The following is a 17,864-nucleotide window of genomic DNA, read 5'->3' as shown; positions in this document are numbered from 1 at the left end:
AGAGACTGGTTCTCTCTACAGCCTTTTCCTACTGGTTCCAGCAGGAACTGTAGTTGAGGCCTTGTGAATCCTTGTGAACTCACCCCTATTTTATGGTATTACAGCCTGCAGCAAAACCAGGGTCAGAATTTATATAGAAGCATGGCTCTCTAAAATACAGTGCAATTACTACAGTAATTCACCTCTGCTGAACTACGTATATATATGTGTGTAAAATGATTACAATTAAGCTTTTCCTCATTAATGCTCTAGTAATTTTGCCTACATGAGCATTACAAAATGCACAAGTATAGTGATCCTTGTTAGACAGGGACCTACGCTGTATGTTCTCTAGATGACAGAGATCTCTGTACTTCGTATCTGTGAGCTACCAACCATGCTGTGGGTGTGATAGAATACTAAATAGCAGTAACATATTTAAAATATAATTACAAGTATTTGATGACATTCATCCATGGCATAATGGGGCAGCTGTATTATTAGGCTGTCCTTAGAAAATTGAATTACTCTAATAAATGGAAATTACTGTTATTTAAATGGAAGACTATTTGCATAAAATAGGCCAGTGCTAAGTGACCAGCTGTTAAATAGGTGAAAAACCTAATCTCAGAGTTCTGGGTCAAGGATGGATGGGTTCTTGCCAAAGATTTTCGTATGTGGGCACTTAGCCTATATATAAAAATTTTGCAATCAGAAGTTTCAAGATCTGAAAACTGCAGCTCAATTTATTGATTTTCCTTTTTCATACTTATATTTAAAAACAGGCTAGTGATTGTAATTCAACAAAATCAACAATTTCTCTTAAATGGAAATAAATAATAAAAAGTCAGATGGTGCATTTCATTTCATAAGGGAAGGCCACTGTTGGACTTGTGGCATTTCTGAGATAACTAAGTGTTTATTTCACTGTTACCTAATTTGGTATCAGGAGCTTGGAGATAATTCAGTGCAAAAGAAATAATTTAAAACTATCGTAATCTTATTAGCTTATATATTCACTTTATCAACAGAAATGTAATGGGTCTATATCTTCCCTGCAACTTTCTGTACCTTATTGCAGCTAGAGTTCAACTCAGACTCCTGTGAATGCACCCTCTATTTTGGAAAATAATGCCAACTCTTAGGACACCAAAGCTTTTGGAAAGACAAGCTGTTTTTCAGCAAGATTCTTGGTTAAAGAAAAGGTTGTACAAGTTACCTGAAAGATGTCTTTCTGTAACGTTCAGCCCTACATCCCTGAGAAAGCTGTCGAAAGTTATAAAGCTTCATCTGCCTGTCTCCAAAGTGTGTTATGGAGCAAGAAGGGGACAAGTTTTCCCTTCATGTGCAATTTTTTTAAATGGGCAGAAATTCAGCACTTTACTGTTTGCCCATCGCTGACTTTTTTGTCATGAGGCCACATTCTCATGTGACTCGACATTGGTACTTTTTCATGTCCATCGATAGATTTATGCAGCTGATAAGCTACATTATAATCTTGGTCTGCAAGTATGGTGTGGCTTGATTTACAAATAACACACACTAGCAAAACAGCACAGTGAAAAAAATCATGAATACAGCACAACTTTGGAAAGGTTTTTTTATTTTTTTGTTTTCTGTTTCTCACAAGTAACTCTGCTGAAAGCAGATAATTTGGATATAAAATATTCACTTGGTAAAAGGTCCAGTTTCCATCAAAATGGTATCTTTTCGGCCAACATTTTTTGCATTGAATATAAATAATAATTTAATAATATATGGAATATAAATTATTATATAATATATATTGAATATGAATAGAGGGTGTCGCCCTCTATGTCAGTGACCAGCTGGAGTGCATGGAGCTGTGCCTGGGGATGGATGAGGAGCCAACTGAGAGCTTATGGGTCAGGATTAAAGGGAGGGCAGGGACAGGTGACATTATAGTGGGGTCTGCTGCAAGCCACCCGAGCAGGAAGACTGAATGGATGAGAGTGACAGGAGCAGCCTCACATTCACAAATCCTGGTCCTCATGGGATACTTCAACCATCCTGATATCTGTTGAGGGACAACACAGCAGGACATACGCAATTCAGGAGGCTCCTGAAATGCTCTGATAATAACTTCCTTCTCCAAGTGATAAAGGAGCCAATGAGGAGAGGTGCCATGCTGGGCCTTGTTCTCACCAAGATGGAGGGGCTGGTGGGGAATGTGAAGATCAAGGGCAGCCTTGGCTGCAGTGACCATGAAATGGAGTTCAAGATTTTTAGGGCAGTGAGGAGGGTGCATAGCAAGCTTGCTGCCCTGGACTTCAGGAGAGCTCACTTTGGCTTCTTCAGAGATCTGCTTGGTAGAGTACCATGGGATAAAGCCTTGAAGGGAAGAGGGATCCAAGAAAACTGGTTACTATTCAAGAATCACCTTCTCCAAGCTCAGGAGTGACAAAGAGGAAGTCAGGCAAAAAAGCTGGGAGGCTGCATTGATGAACAAGGAGCTCCTGGACAAACTCAAACACAAGGAAGCCTACAGAGGGTGGAGGCAAGGACAGATGGCCTGGGGGGAATACAAAGAAATTGTCTAAGCAGCCAGGGATCAGGTTAGGAAAGTTAAAGCTGTAATAGAATTAAAACTGGTCAGAGAGATCAGGGACAGCAAGAAAAGCTTCTATAGGTACTTTGGTTACAAAAGGAAGACTAGGGAAAATGTGGGTTCTCTCTGGAAGGAAATGGGAGACCTGTTTACCAGCACCATGGAGAAGGCTGATGTAGTCAATGACTTATTTGACTTAGTCTTCACCAGCAACTGCTCCAGCCACACTGCCCAAGTTGCAGATGGCAAAGGCAGGGACTGGGGGAATGAAGAACTGCTGACTGTAGCAGAAGATCAGGTTCAAGACCGTCTAAGGAACCTGAAGGTGCACAAGTCCATGGGACCTGCTGAGATGCACCTGTGGGTCCTGAAGAAACTGGCAGATGAAGTGGCTAAGCCACTATCCATCATTTTTGAGAAGTTGTGGGGGTTTGGTGAAGTACTCATGGACTGAAAAAGGGGGAACATAACCCTCATTTTTAAAAAGAGAAATAAGGAAGACCTGGGAAACCACAAGCCAGTCAGTCTCATTTAAGTGCCTGGCATGATCGTGGAGCAGATCCTCCTGGAAACTATGCTAAGGCAAATGAAAAATAAGGAGGTGACTGGTGACAGCCAACATGGCTTCACTAAGGGCAAATAGTGCCTGACAAATTTGGCGGCCTTCTGTGACAGGGCTACAGCATTGACAGATCAGGGAAGAGTGACTGACATCATGTACCTGGACCTGTGCAAGGCATTTGACCCTGTTCTGCACGACATCCTGGTCTCTAAACTGGAGAGACATGGATTTGATGGATGGACCACTCAGTAGATAAGGAATTGGCTGGATGGTTGCACTCGAAGAGTTGTGGTCGACAGCTCAATGTCCAAGTGCACACAAGTGAGGAGTGGTGTCCCTCAGGGGTCACTATTTGGTCTGGTGCTGTTTAACATCTTTGTTGGCAACACGGACATTTTGATTGAGTGCATCTTCAGCAAGTTTACCACTAACACCAAGCTCTGTGGTGCAGCTGACATACTGGATGTCATCCAGAGGGACTTTGACAGGCTTAAGAGGTGGGCCTCAGTGAACTTCATTAAGTTCAACAAGGCCAAGTGCAAGGTCGTGCACCTGGAATGGGGCAATGCCCATAATCAGTACAGGCTGGGTGGAGACTGGATTGAGAGCAGCCCTGAGAAGAAAGAATTGGGTGCTGGTGGACAAAAAGCTCAACATGGCCTAATAGTATGCACCTGCAGTACAGAAAGCAACTGTATCCTGGGCTGCATCAAAAAAAAAACATGCCAGCAGGTCAAAGCAGGTCTACTCTGCTCTCATGAGACCCCACCTGGAGTCCTGCGTTCAGCTCTGGGGCCCCCAACAGAAGAAACACATGGACCTGTTGCAGCAAGTCCAGAGGAGGCCACAAAGACGATCAGAGGCCTGGAGCTCCTCTCCTGTGAAGACCAGCTGAGACAGTTGGGGCTGTTCAGCCTGGAGAAGAGCAGGCTCTGAAGAGGGAATATTTACAAGGGCGTGTAGCAATAGGACAAGGAGGAATGGCTTATAACTGAAAGAGGGTAGATTTAGAATAGATAGAAGTAAGAAATTATTTACTATGAAAGCGATGAGGCACTGGAACAAGTTGCCCAGAGCAGCTGTGGGTGCCCCATCCCTGGCAGCATTCAAGGCCAGGCTGGATGGGGCACTGAGCAACCTGGTCTAGTGGAAGGTGTCCCAGCCCACAGCAGGGGGGTTGGAACTATGTGATATTTAAGGTCTCTTCCAACCCAAACCATTCTATGATTCTATGATTCTATGATTATTTTTTTCTCATGTTTTCTTCCACTCTGATGTGGAAGAAAACGAAGCAAGATGTCATGTGAATGTTCTGTGGCATTTATGTGATGTGATGTGCTTGGTCCTGGTTTGGGTTCAATTTATTTTTCAATGATGTGGAAGGGAACTTCACTTTTTGTGAAGTTAAAGAATTTTTTTCATTAAGACCCTGAACTGTGTTTCAGAAGGTAACATCATCCACACATCTTGTGTTGATTTTGGTTTGAAGACTGGAATTTAATACTCTTTTAAACATGAATGTCCTGGCTTTGTGTGTTCCCTTGCCATCTGCTAAAAAAGAAAGCTACTGTAATAATAGACATCATAGAAATATTTCCAGCATTTTCAGACCTAGCCAGCTGATAAGTTTATCAACTTTAACTAGTTCTACTGGAAGTTAAACAGCACTTATATAAGGTTATAAAGGGCTGCTGGATGCAAATCTCTGAAGGAAAATTTCCTTTTCTGCAGAGTAAATGTTGAAGCCATTCAACACTGAGAAAACTGTGCATTTTGGGGAAAATGCTTTCAAGCGTTACTCCTTTGGCTTGTATTTATTTAGAGATAAAAGGAATGAAGCCACTAAATACTGCAAGATATAAATCAAATCCAGCTATAGACTTTTAGCTGTTTCCGTGTAGGTGACCGGAGTCCCACACTATTAGGAAATTTGGCAATTTCTGAGGTGGGGAGGGGGAGGTCTTTGCAATTTAATAAAGTTGAGAAAGACTACCTGGTAATTCTGAAGCCCCAAAGATCCACTCTTACCTTTAGATTTGATATTTTCTTTTTTTCTTTTTTTTTTTTTTTTCCCCCCCATCAAAAAGTGTACCTGCCTTTGGTGGATTGCACCTCATTTACATTCTGAATCAAAGCGTCTTCTCCATAAGTATCCATCTAGATACTTAGAGAGAGAACTAAAACTAAATGTATTTAGCTAAATTTAGATATCTAAATATCTACAGTCAAACCACAGCAAACAAGAATAGGTAGATGAGACTGATACTGTGATAGGTAGGTGAATACGTAAGTGAATGCTTTGTAAAAGGTTACATGGAACTTCTACTAGTTTATCTGATTAGCTAAGTTTGGGCACAGGAAGGAGATGTTGACTGGTACCTGCTATCTTGCTGAAGGTTGTGTGGTTAAGTAGTTTTTTCTAGGCATGAAAGAAGGCATGAGAGAAAAGGAGAGCATTTCTGGAGAGCCAGTGTCTAGGGCAAAGTTGTTTCTACCAAGAGAATCCCTAAGCAACAGAGAAAAGTCAATAAAATAATCTCTAAACCACAACACAAAAGGGGAACCCCCCCTGAAATTTATATTTTTGTGAACTTATAGTTTCTTCCAGTTTTGGTACCATGTTCCTTGAGTTAGTAAAAGTGATAGCTTAAATTAGCTCTTTTTCTGTGTGTCTTTATTCTTGTACTGGTAAAAGTGTAAAATGGATGATACTAGCTCTTCTCTGCCTCAGTTAAAATTCCAGCTCTCTAGCAGATAATGAGCCAAAGCAGCTCTCAGAGATTTTACTTTCCCTCCTAAAGAAAGCCTTCTGAAACCTTGAATCGTACTTGCCAAAGTGAGCAGAGCTATTGGGTTGCATCTCTTCATACTTTTTTTTTAATTTGGAAGTCCTTTCTTCTGGAATACAGGATAAGATAGATACAGAAAGGATAGCATGAGCATAACTGTATTAGCGCACCATGGTAAATTTTCATGCTCAGCATGAAATCCCTGTTTTCACATGTTGGAGTAGGCTTGAGCTGCTACTGAAGCGAACTCAGAAAAGGTTCAGGGACTTCTGAAAAAATAAGACCTCCTGTGTGTGTTCTCTCACCTAACTGAATATTTCAGTAGACTCAATGCAATTATTAATCAGAGCAGGACTGGCACAGAATGTGTGAGCAGTCCCACTTTCTTTACTATGTTTATAAAACTGCCCAAATTCCTTTAAATAAATGTTTCCCTAAAATAATCAGTATCATAACTTCCTGTAACCTTCAGCACTAACCTTTTTTAGATATTTGTGAAATTAGATCTCCTGAGCCTTCCATGATACCATCAGAAATGTGTAACACATTAGCTTTGTATTTGTTTAACTGCATAAATACAGGCAAGCAGATTTATTCATTTCAGCCTTCGGTAAAGGCAGTCTTTCAAAGTGCTCGTCTCCCCATTAAGTTTTCTAAAGATACTGTTGGGTTTTTTCTGAACGTAAGTGGCAAAGGAAAGTGTCCCAGGCATGTAATTTTAGTAGTATCTTCTTCCCTTATGACTCATTACTGCTGAAATCAACACAACTTGGGATGTGCTCAGGAACTTCAGTACCTCTTTAATGTTTCCAAATAGTAACATCTGTGCATGTTTATGACTTCATGCTCTGCCTTAGCATTAGTCTTGGCCAATGTTTCTGGCTGTTACGTGGTTGTACTTTTAGAGAGTAAGGTCCCTTCCCACTGCAAAAGGCAAGAGAATTACTGTTACTGAATATTTCATTGAGCAGAAAAGCAGCAATGCTGCAGAAACAGACCTGCTTTTATCAGACCCATATAGGTTTGTTTAGAACTTGCACCATTTATTCAAAGTTAACTGATACACCTCACACACACACCGCCACCCCCCACCCAAATCTTGATCAAACCTTTCCTTTCACTTTCTGCCCTTCATTTAGAGACAATAATGCTTCTGGATTTGAACACCTCTAGATGTACTTGCAATAAGGTCCACTTATTTCAGCTTGCCATCTACCCTGATGGCCAGCTGAGGGGAGGAGAGATATAGAGCGGGAGAAGAGACAGAGCTGAAGAAAAAGCTGTCTTGAAGGTAGTGAGAAAAGGAGACAGCAGATGTCAGGAAACAGTAGTGACCTAAAACACCCCTCATTTGGGACATGGCTGAAAAGGAATCTAGCAGCGAAAGACTGCAACCATTCTTGCTTGTGTTTGTGCAAATTTTGTGTATTTGTATAGAGGTTATGTAAGAGAAATATATTAAAGAACATAGTCTTGATGGAACTTTTGTCATCACCTGACGCTGTATCTTGTGTATTGTTATCAGAACAGCTGATCTGCAAACAAACAATGGAGCATGCAGATTGTCAGACAGGAACGTGCAGTCTGTCAAGACTGCTGGTTTTGCTACTCTAGACAAAGGGCAGTTATAAGAGATCGATTTTTGGAATGCTTTCAGGAAAATTATCCGTGTCTGACTGCACTCCGTCACTATCATGCTCTACATCTTTATATAGTGTATTTAAGGTTCTGTGGCGTCTAGATATAGCAAATAAATGAGCTATCTTTTAAAGCTCAAAGTGCTAATAAAACTGTGAAAGTATGAAATGAAAGTGCCAAAATGTGAGAGAGATGTTGCAAACTTGCGTGCAAAGAAGAAAGAAAATATCAGCTGGAAAAGTCATGAGATTAATGCTAGTACTAAGTCTTCTCATAAAAGATGTGTGTGTACCTGGCATTTGGAACAGTAGTGTACTGCATACTGTGGAAATTACAGATGTCCTGTAAAGCCTGTACTTGATGATATGTAAAGAAATCTTGAAAGGTTTATGCCACAGACAGAATTTTTCTGCTTGGTTTCTACATTTGAAATTCAAATTCGTCAAGGAAAATTCTCTGCTGATTGAGGAGCTAATGACATGTTAATAATCACATGAACAAAGAGACTGAAAGTTGTGCAGCTCAGAGGAGAATGGGTTTAGGGTCATTCTGTTTAAAACAGAATTTGCAAAAATGCATAAATGTATTGAACACAAAACTGAGGAAATATTGAAAATAAAGATAAGACCAAATACATGCAGCCTGCTTAACTCCCCTTGTAGAATATGTGTTATGGCAATGAAAATGAAGAAACTTTTACCTGTGTAAAATCAATATCCACACATTTTAAATGCAAAAGAGGAATGATCTTTGATTTCAGAGTGGTAGTGGTAATGTGCAATATAAATCGGGGAACTTTGTATTCCTAAGCAGACACAAATCAAGGCATCAACACTGCTACTCTGGGTTTGGCACTCTATCTACTAGAGATACATGCGCTGGTGGTATTTTTTTCTGTCAGATACTTGAGTGTGGTAAGACTATATGTGTGTATTGCCGGGCTAATGGGAGTGCGCTGCTACTGGGTGAAAGTTGCATACACTGCACTGCATCTGCTGCAGCAAGGTGAGAGGCATTCACATGATGAATTGGAATTGACTGATTTCTGGATCCCCCTATATTATTTACTTTCAAGTTACAGTTCACACTTGTATTCCACTTTTCTTACTGAAATTAAGGGACTTCATTTGTTTTCTTCCCAGGTTTTTGTTTCTCTCTGAAAAGTATGAGTGATTGCAACAAACTTAAATAATGATACCTCGCCCATAGTGTACTGTGATATGATTATATGGGTACTAAAAGAAACAGAAATCTTCCAAATTCATCTGCCTGTGTGCATGAGCACAATACAAAATGTAAAACTTTTTTTTTTTAAATCAGGGTATATTATTTTGAGGAAGTAAATAGGAAGTAAATAGAGAGGGAATATTTTTCTTGTTTAGGGAAAGCTTCTGAAGGGAGCGAGGGGAAAGGGGTGGCACTTACAGTTACATATTTGAAGGCTATTGAACGTTTTTGCAATCTTTGGTACTTCTAAAACCATTGCTGTATGTGTACATTCCTAATAAGATCTTTTCTAAAGCAATATTTGTGCTTAAAAGTGGTTTAGTTTTCTCCATGCTTGTGAATATAAAACAAAACTATGTGGAGTGTGTGGTCCACTTGCATAATTGTTTGGAATCCAAAATTAAATGCAGAGTGACAATGGAGAAAATGTCTGTTTGCAGTATGTACATATGTTTGTAGTTTTCTTGAGAAGTTTCTCAAAGTCTTGTGGAAAAACAAGATGACTCTTGAGCTGGCTGTGCTTATATGTATAGAAATAAATACATTTTAAACCTCTGTTCTATCACTTGCCTTTTTCATAGAAAGAATAACTGAGTTGTCTGGGATTGACTCTGAGTAGAGCTTTAGAGAAAGAGAAAAATGAGAAATTGTCATCTTTCAGGTGAGAACTGAGATAATTGACTGGGCTATTAATTGTTTTTTATCTCGAAGCCAAGTAAGAAGTTGATTCTGCTTTTTTACAGGTTATATGTTATATTTACGGGTACATTTTTACTGTATAGTCTTTGAGAGATTATAAAGCTTTACAAAATCTAGGAATAAAAGTTAAGTTTGATTGCTTGCTTACATTTATTTTTATGGAGTTCACTATTGTCTCTTCAATATATAGATTATTCCCAAGATCTTACTGAAAAATGTAGGATGAGCTGTTTTTCCAATGATATAATTCAAAGACTTTAGTTCTTATAGTAAGAAGAACTGAACCTTCCTTTTTATATGTATAAACTTTATACTCCTGATTTTTTTTCTCATTGATTTTAGTGATCAAACTCATATTTATATCCTGTGATCTCTGGTCAGGCCCTATAGCTAAAATAAACCACTTCTGAAATGTAGTAAAACACTACTGAAATGTAAGTTGGAAAAAACCCAAGTGCACTTATATAATTTTTAGAGTACTTGCTTTGCCTTTTTTAAACATCAGATATGTAATAACCTATTGTATCTACAAAAAGAACAAGATCTTTGGTTGTCTTGACCTAAACAAGGTGGTGATCATTTACGGTAGCAGAAGATCTGACCCAAGATCTGCTCCCAAAAATTAAGCTTTTCCCTGTCAGCATGGCATAATCATTCTGTGGAACATTCCTCCTTCGTGGTAGTGCCACTTCATGTGATTCTCCATAAACCTGGGCTGTGCAGCTCTTAACTGTTTTGTTAAGTATTTACTTATGGCTCATGCTGCAGCCCATGTGCTCTGATGAGACTATGTGTATGGACACAAGCCCACCCACCAACATGAGTAATGGAGCACTCTCTAACCCATTGTGTATATTTATTAGCAGTCTTGGCTGATACTTTGTGAGCTGAATCTCCCCAGAAGTTGCTCTATACTTCTGATAATTTTAAAGATTTCTCAAACATCCTTATTACCATTTCAGACACCTTTCTAATAATGCCCCCAAACTGTTTACAATAACTTCCTTTTACCATCTGAATTCCAGCCCCTTTAAGGAACATTCTTAGTGGAACATTTTCAGTTTTGAATTGAGATTAAAATATTTGTAGGAGAATATAGAGATCTACGTGTGTAGTTTTAGAGTTATCATTTTATCTGTTTTTCAAGGTAATTACATTCGCTGTGCATGATCACAATGAAATCGCTGCTCACAGAAAACAGTTCAGCTGTATCAGTGAGCTTTGGCTGCTTCTTTCTACATATCCTCAAAGGAAGGCAAAATTATAGCTTATGAAACACCTTTCATTTGGTCGTACTTCCATCTAAAATGAACAAACTTTAATATATTTATTAAAATGTTTATTTGATGATTTTGAAGGGTTTCCACTGTTTAGCATCCCCTCTCCATCCCCCACTTCGTGTGTGCACCTAGATAGGAAAGTGGAATCATAATGAGGGGAGGAAGTAGGGAGTAACAAAGACCATAATAAAGCAGAAAAAACAGGTGGGAAGGATGGCTATGTGTGAATGGATGTTGCGTTGAGGTCTATAATACTGAATTTTTGGGCTTCTTTTTGATTACTTTGAGTTTATCTGCACCCTTATGACAATGTTTTGCAGACACAGCCCTGTTTACTGGAAATCCTTATGTGAAATAAACTATAGCTATACTTGTGATTTCATCTTGTGTTGCTTTCAGTGTAACCTCTTTTCAGCCTGACTATTTCATGTAACTTTTCCTTTGCACTTGGAATTCACAAAAAACTCCTGATCGCTCCTGGAGTATATTGTAAAAGAACATAAGAGATTTAAAACTAAGGCATATAATCTGGATTTTATTTTTGGAAAGTCTAACATATCTCAGTAACAAAGCAGAACTGGGCACTATGTTTCTGGATGATAATTGTTCTTGGTGGGTGTCACAAGGTACTGGGTAAGCAAAAGGTTAAATATATTTAACACTGTTGAAATCTGATAAGCCTCTAGTAACTTTCTATATCTATTGTACCCTAGATCTTCATTAACATGAATCTGGCTATTGAAAAAATAAAATAGGGGAAAAAATAGCATTCTTTACAAGATGACATGCTTAAATACCAAATGCAATTACATACATGTGTTGCGATAGTGATTTCCTTTCCATGAATTTCCTGTTGATCTTTTGATCCTTGTCTGGATCCTTGTGACCGTGCTTGCACAGCAGGTATGGTTTTAAAGCTCAAGGGTTTTTTTGAGCTCAAGTTTTAAAAGTACTTTGTGTTACTGTTGACTATGACAATTCTTGATACCCTTATTTCCAAGAGAGAGCAGAAACTCAGCTGTGCTTATCCCATGGAGGCTCCTGTGGCTCCTAGTTATTTCACAACAGTTGTAGAAACTGGCCATGGGAACAAACATGTTCCTTGGAATGAGTATGTTTTATGTATCCAGCATTATGCAAAATTAACCATGCTTAAGTAGCTAGGTTAAAACATGTTAGATAAACTTATTTATGTTAATATAGTGTATTAGTATATTTACTGGAGTCCAAAAGCACAATGTCAGTGACTGAATTTAAATTCAGCAAATATGTGACTGGTACTTATGAACAGTGAGTAGTTTTAAGTAACAGATTTTTCAAATAGAACATTCTTTTTTATTTCTCTAAGTTACCCACCATGACAGCTACACACCACATTGGTTTAATGGTAAAATAAATGAAACATCTGGAACTGACAGAATTACTCCACAGAGCAGTCCGTGAACAGATGAGCAGGCAGATTGGCATGAGAAGCAAAAGCCAGACCAACCTGCTCTCACCCATTCAAAGGAGAATGAAACTTCACAGAAGTCATTCTCCTTGTCTCACTGACATCTCTTATTCACATAACAGCTACAGCACATCTGTAGGCAATGCCACTTGCCCAGTCTTCTTTACCAGTATGGACAAATTTGTGTTTTGCAGAGCTACAATACAAATTATTTCTTTGCCTTCATTGTTTGACTTCCATACCCACAATACCAACATGAAAAGTAGCTAATCACAGTCACAATGACAGAAATCAGTCTGTGAAGAACTAGAATGAAGCCATCAGTTTATTTCCTAGTATCAGAAAGCAGGTTTTAGATTGTAATGACTTTAAGCACATCCAATGAGAACAACTGATTTAGAAATTAAAACTCTAGCATTAAAAAGTCCCCAACCCAGAAGCCAGTGTTTATTCAAATGGTTAATTTTGACTTCTAAGTGTTTAAACACTTATTTTGAAGTGATATTTTACACAGAACGAGACTTTAGCCTACTATATAAGCTTGTAGAGATAAAGAAAAGATAAAATGTTGCTTTGTTCTTATTTTTTTAAAGGAGATCTTTGGATTTACCCTGTACTACTTCTAGACCATAGGGCATTCCTGTGTTTCAGATCTCATACAAAGGTAAAGAGGAGAAAATTCTGTTCTGTTACAGAGAGTAGATATAATATGATTAACCTATACTGAGTATTAAAGTTATCTCGAGTTTTTGGAGAGAGAGGTATTTTTAAAAGATTCCTCATGTTGAGTGTATTCTTTCTAATGTTCTGCAAATCTTTAAAAGCCTTACAGCACTGATGCTAGACAAATTTAGTTTGTTTTTTTTTAATTTCAGACTTTTTTTGTAAGTCTGTTCATCTGAAGGACAAGACTCCGTATTTATCTCCTAATCCCCTCCTACTGAATAGGCTTTGCTAGCTTACTTGAAACCTTGATGCTCTGTCCTACAAACGCAAAGTGAAAGGTGTCTGTCCTGTGAGCTATTGCACATATTTCTTTGTATACATGAGCAGGCACCAAGGACTTGGCTGAGTGACAGTACTATTGTCAAGTCCAATCTTAAGCAATTCTAGCATGCACCAAACCCCTTCCAAACTTTGGATACTTGGGCACCTGATCACCATCAATCCAAAAAACAGTCAAAAGGCCTGGCCACAGTCTGTTCCCCAGGGATTTAGATACTGACTTGAGAGCCTGGCTTATGATTTTCCCATCAGTCAGGTTTCCCCATCAGGCACTTGAGTATAGCCCTGGTCCACGATACTGGGATCCTGGGACCTAACACCTGCTTCTACCTGCTGTAGCCTTGGTTCTTGATCCTGACTCTTGGGTATGTATCCCTCTGTCCTGCCTCCTGTCCCAGCTTGTTCCTGCTGCCAACCTGAGTCTGCTCTGGCCTTCTTTGACACCTGCACCTTGCAGGATGAATCTCATAACCTGCAGCTGAGTCTTCCCTTTGCCAGCATTGACTGCTCGTATCTTGACTTTAGCCTGTATTAGCTTTTTACTGGCCTAAGCTGCTGTAACTTAAGTACTGGCTGAGAGACTGAACTCCTGTTCCTCCATGGAAACTCACTAAAAGTAATGTGACTGGAAAGAGATCTGCAGTAAAAGCTCCTGGTGCAAAATTAGAGGCTTAATGCTTTTGAGACTTACAGAACTTAGTTCCATCCTTTTCAGTCAAAAGGCAATGAGAGATAGGTAAGATCTGACTCTTATCAGAGTTAAGACACTTAAGTAAGACACTTATCTGACCACACTTTTCTGTGATAAACAGAAACAATAACAAAAATATGTTTTCCCTAAATGTTTAGGGCTTTCACAGACTTAACTGGGCTCTGAATCATGATAGTCACTAAACATTTTCTTAATCTACTGCACTGGAAAGTCCCCAGGTAGGCTGTTGCTAGCAGCAAAATGATCTGTCTGCTTGGATCTTCCCTTTTTCTCTGCACTCTATAATCTTGGTATAAGGAAAAGTAGGACTATGAAAGGCCAATGGATTCTGAAACAATCAGGTACTGAGAATGAGTGAACATCCGTTCTGTCTCCCAATGCCTTCTGTTTAGGTCTTTTACACATTTCAAAATCTAAATTTTCATCCAAGGAGACAAAGAAGAACTAATTTAAGCTACTATCAATAGGATACTGCTGTCTCAGTGAATGGGAATGTTTAGACTATGTCCACAATGTGTTTTTGCAAGTATTGTTAAAAAAGGCAAAGAAAGGCTCTGAAAACCTTCATTTGATTTCTCTTTAGGATTAAATTGCAGCATGACGACTTGCCTTAAACTGACTCAGTGGCAGCCTATAGTTGTCCACCCCCAGATCAGATCAGTCAGGGAGCTAGCTCTCAATTACAGTTTGTGCTTTGGTCCTCCATTCATTACAAGGAGGAAGCAATCTGTTACAGTCTATTCAGCACAGGATTACTTTTTCTTCCTAGCTGGTCCAGATCTGCTGGCCAACTAGGCAGGATATCCTGCTCCCACCACTCATGCTGTGCACATCACTATATGCGATGAACAGTAGAAACCTCTGCAGAGTTGCTGAGAGATACGTGATGCGCTTCAGTGGAACAGAAAGATGTGAGACTATCTTGCAAAAGATTGTAACTGTCCTTTTTAAGAGATAGTTGTTCTTACTTCGTGCTAGTCTCCTATTTGGGTCTTTTAATCAGAAACATACAGTCTGGATCTTTGAGCTGATGTAAGATCTTTGAGATGATGCAAGCCCTAGCTTCATGCAAATTTCCCTATGTAAATGCTGGCAGATTAAATTGCAGTGCTGCGATCATGGATGAAATGAGAGAGGGGCATATAATTTGACCGCATATTTTAAAACAATTGATTATTTTATTTGTACTCCCTGTAGATTTGTACTATAGGAAGAGAAAGCTGAAACTGAGCATCAGCTCAGCTATGAGATTATGTTTGTTACATATCTGTATAAAAAACCCTCATAATTATATCCTTGCAATATCTGTAAAAATGTTGATTTCAAAGAAAAAGCTTTTAAAAATCTGCTATTTAATGCTTTCAAAGCTTTTAAGTCCATGCATTTGTAAAAATATGATTTTTAAAAAATACACGAAACGATCAGAAACTGCAGGTTATCCCTCTTTTTGAAGTAAGTGTGATTCTTTCCTTGGGTTTAGTGGATTTTGTCATTAAGAGCTAGGAACTGATAAATAGTAGTGAAAATGGCCAGGAATATGCAAGAAAAATATGTTTTCTAATAATTTATTCAATGATTAGTGCCAGTATTCCTCAAACCATATTCAAGCAACTGTCAAACTAGCTGAATACTTAAGTCTTCAGTAAAAAATAGTAAATTATTTGATTTAAAATGTCAGGATTAATTCTAAAATGTTTTTAACAAATGACATTAGTCCAGCTGTATTGTAAAGTAAGAGGACCAGAGCTTTTTCCATATCTTCTGAGAACAAAAACTGACTAATTCTGTAAATGTTTGTACAGATTTGATTGTATTCCTTTGAGTCTAAACTGCATATTAAATTATGAATATTGTCATTCCTCTTGTAGGAGAAGCTTGATACAGTGCTAAAAAAGCTAAATAACTCATTCAATTAAAAATATGAGGCAAAAGTTTTAAGGCTGTAGGGAAACATCAATTCTTGTACCTTACCATCAGTGTTTGTGTGTATATCACTAGGCATATATAGAAATACATATGAACTCCTAAGATCTAGTGATCCACGTTGCTTGCAGATAAAGCAAAGTGGATGCAGATACTTTGTTGATAGTACAGAATGGTTATGATCTGTTTATTTGTTAATGCCAAATAATTATCAACCAGTCTTTTAAAAAACATTAATAACAGGAAGAATAACTTCTACTAATGTTCTGTGAGCTTATATGACCCTCTTAAGGTTCATACTACCATCTTGCATGGTGGAGAGGCAACATATTTTTGTCAGCGTTTCTTGCTGGCAGCCTTTCTCCAGGACCCTTTAGGGACATTCCACAAGAGCAGAAGTATGGAAATGAGGAGAGACTGAGGGAGGAGGAGTAGAAGTGCTTCTTTTGCTGTCTTGTACCCACCTTTGTTGAATGAAGATCATATGAATAATAGGATACAGAGGAACTAGATGTGTTTAAGGTAAACTATGGAGAAGCCCTGATTCTTTTATTCTGGTGTCCACTGTGGCCTGCAAGAGCCCAAGGGGCTTGCAGGTTGACTTGGAGCCGGTCTTTCATTCCTGCTCCTCACAGCAAAAGGTGAAATTTTTTGAACAGAACCTTGAGGCAGTTTTTTTCTCTTTATTTTCTGTGATAAGTTATTCCTCATATAAAGGTGATAGAATGCAGAATATTTCTCTTTCAATGAGCTAGATAGCTAAAGATGTGAGTTAAATCAAGGGTCTAGCTTATCTCTATCAGCCAAAAACCAAACCAAGCCAAAGGAGCTGATGACAAATATGTGAGAAATCAAACATATTTGATGATAAGGAAATAATGCCAGAAACCTTGGATTGACTTGGTTCATCCTTATTCATGAACAGAGATGAGTCACAATCAGACACTGGTTTGAACTTAGTTCAGCTTTTTCATTCTGTTGCCCACCTCTATTTCTGTCATATAGAATAATGTTTTTCTAGCAGAATACGAGGAGGCAAGCTGGAATTCGTTTTTTGTCTAATAGGCTGGTTTGGGTTGGGGTTTTTTAATTATTTTTTTGTTTGTTTATTTGTTTAAAGATGCATATGCTCAGCAAAGAAAACTTCAGCTTCAATAGTTGAAGTTCCTCTAAGCAGCTGAAAACAGAGCATTATAATGGAAAAGCATTGGTGGATTTTGATGGGAAGGGCTGATAACAACACTCATGTTGCCCATTCATGCAAAACCATGGTTGAAGAAAGACTCACTGAACATATTAGCAGCACTCTCAGTGCTGAGTGAGGTGCTTCAAATAAGCCATTATGGTTTATACTTTGAAAAAATAATGCTATGATTGAAACACTTGCAAGGCCACCCATCCTTTATGGTTGAACTTACCGAACAATGTAATACTCTCTCCAGAATGGCTTATCCTGGCCAACAAAGCCTGATTCAGATTCTTCACCTTTCTTTTAATGTGATGGGATAGTGAGCCTTTTCCAAGTCACTGTTATAATATATATTTTCATAGATCTACTATGACAAATCTGATACTGGAAAGAAAATAGAATCCCAGAAGCCATACTTTTTTGCCAAACCTATGTTATCTACGTATAGGTTCTATATGAAAAAAAAATGTTAATATTAGTATTTCTGAATGCCCTGATGAAAACTAACTTTTACAATGAAAGTCAGTTTTCCTTCTCTGGATTATCAGATGATGCTAATAAATCTGTTTTTGGAATAAAAGACTTGGTGCAATAGAGGTCAAAAACTGAAAGGCCAGGTGTTGGGTGATACTACTGTAGTTTTGAAAATCTGATCTTCAAAGCTGAAGGACTGCCAGAAGCTGAAGGCCTTAGTATATTGCTTGGGGTCACTACTAAATAGGGGCTGCAGAAACACTCACTCTTGAGTTCGCTCAGTGTGAAAACATCTGCACACCCTTTTTCCTCTATAAAGGGACACTGGCTAGTTGCTAAGCTTCAGCAGAAGCATAAGTCTAGCTCTA

The 17,864-nt window shown here is 38.5% G+C and overlaps 1 protein-coding gene across 1 annotated transcript in view; it reads left to right on the top strand.

Moving 5' to 3' along the window:
- The first annotated feature begins 625 nt into the window (after positions 1-625).
- IQCM (IQ motif containing M) overlaps positions 626-17,864 on the top strand; it is a 116,280-nt gene continuing 99,041 nt past the window's right edge. Inside the window, 6 exon segments of the mRNA XM_055726345.1 lie at positions 626-652; positions 1,011-1,141; positions 1,143-1,221; positions 1,224-1,263; positions 1,266-1,326; positions 12,787-12,857. Coding sequence (XP_055582320.1) covers positions 626-652; positions 1,011-1,141; positions 1,143-1,221; positions 1,224-1,263; positions 1,266-1,326; positions 12,787-12,857 — 409 coding nt within the window.

This window comes from Falco cherrug, chromosome 1 (assembly GCF_023634085.1).
Source record: "Falco cherrug isolate bFalChe1 chromosome 1, bFalChe1.pri, whole genome shotgun sequence".
Lineage (NCBI taxonomy): Eukaryota > Metazoa > Chordata > Aves > Falconiformes > Falconidae > Falco > Falco cherrug.
This window is presented reverse-complemented; position numbering and strand designations above follow the sequence as displayed.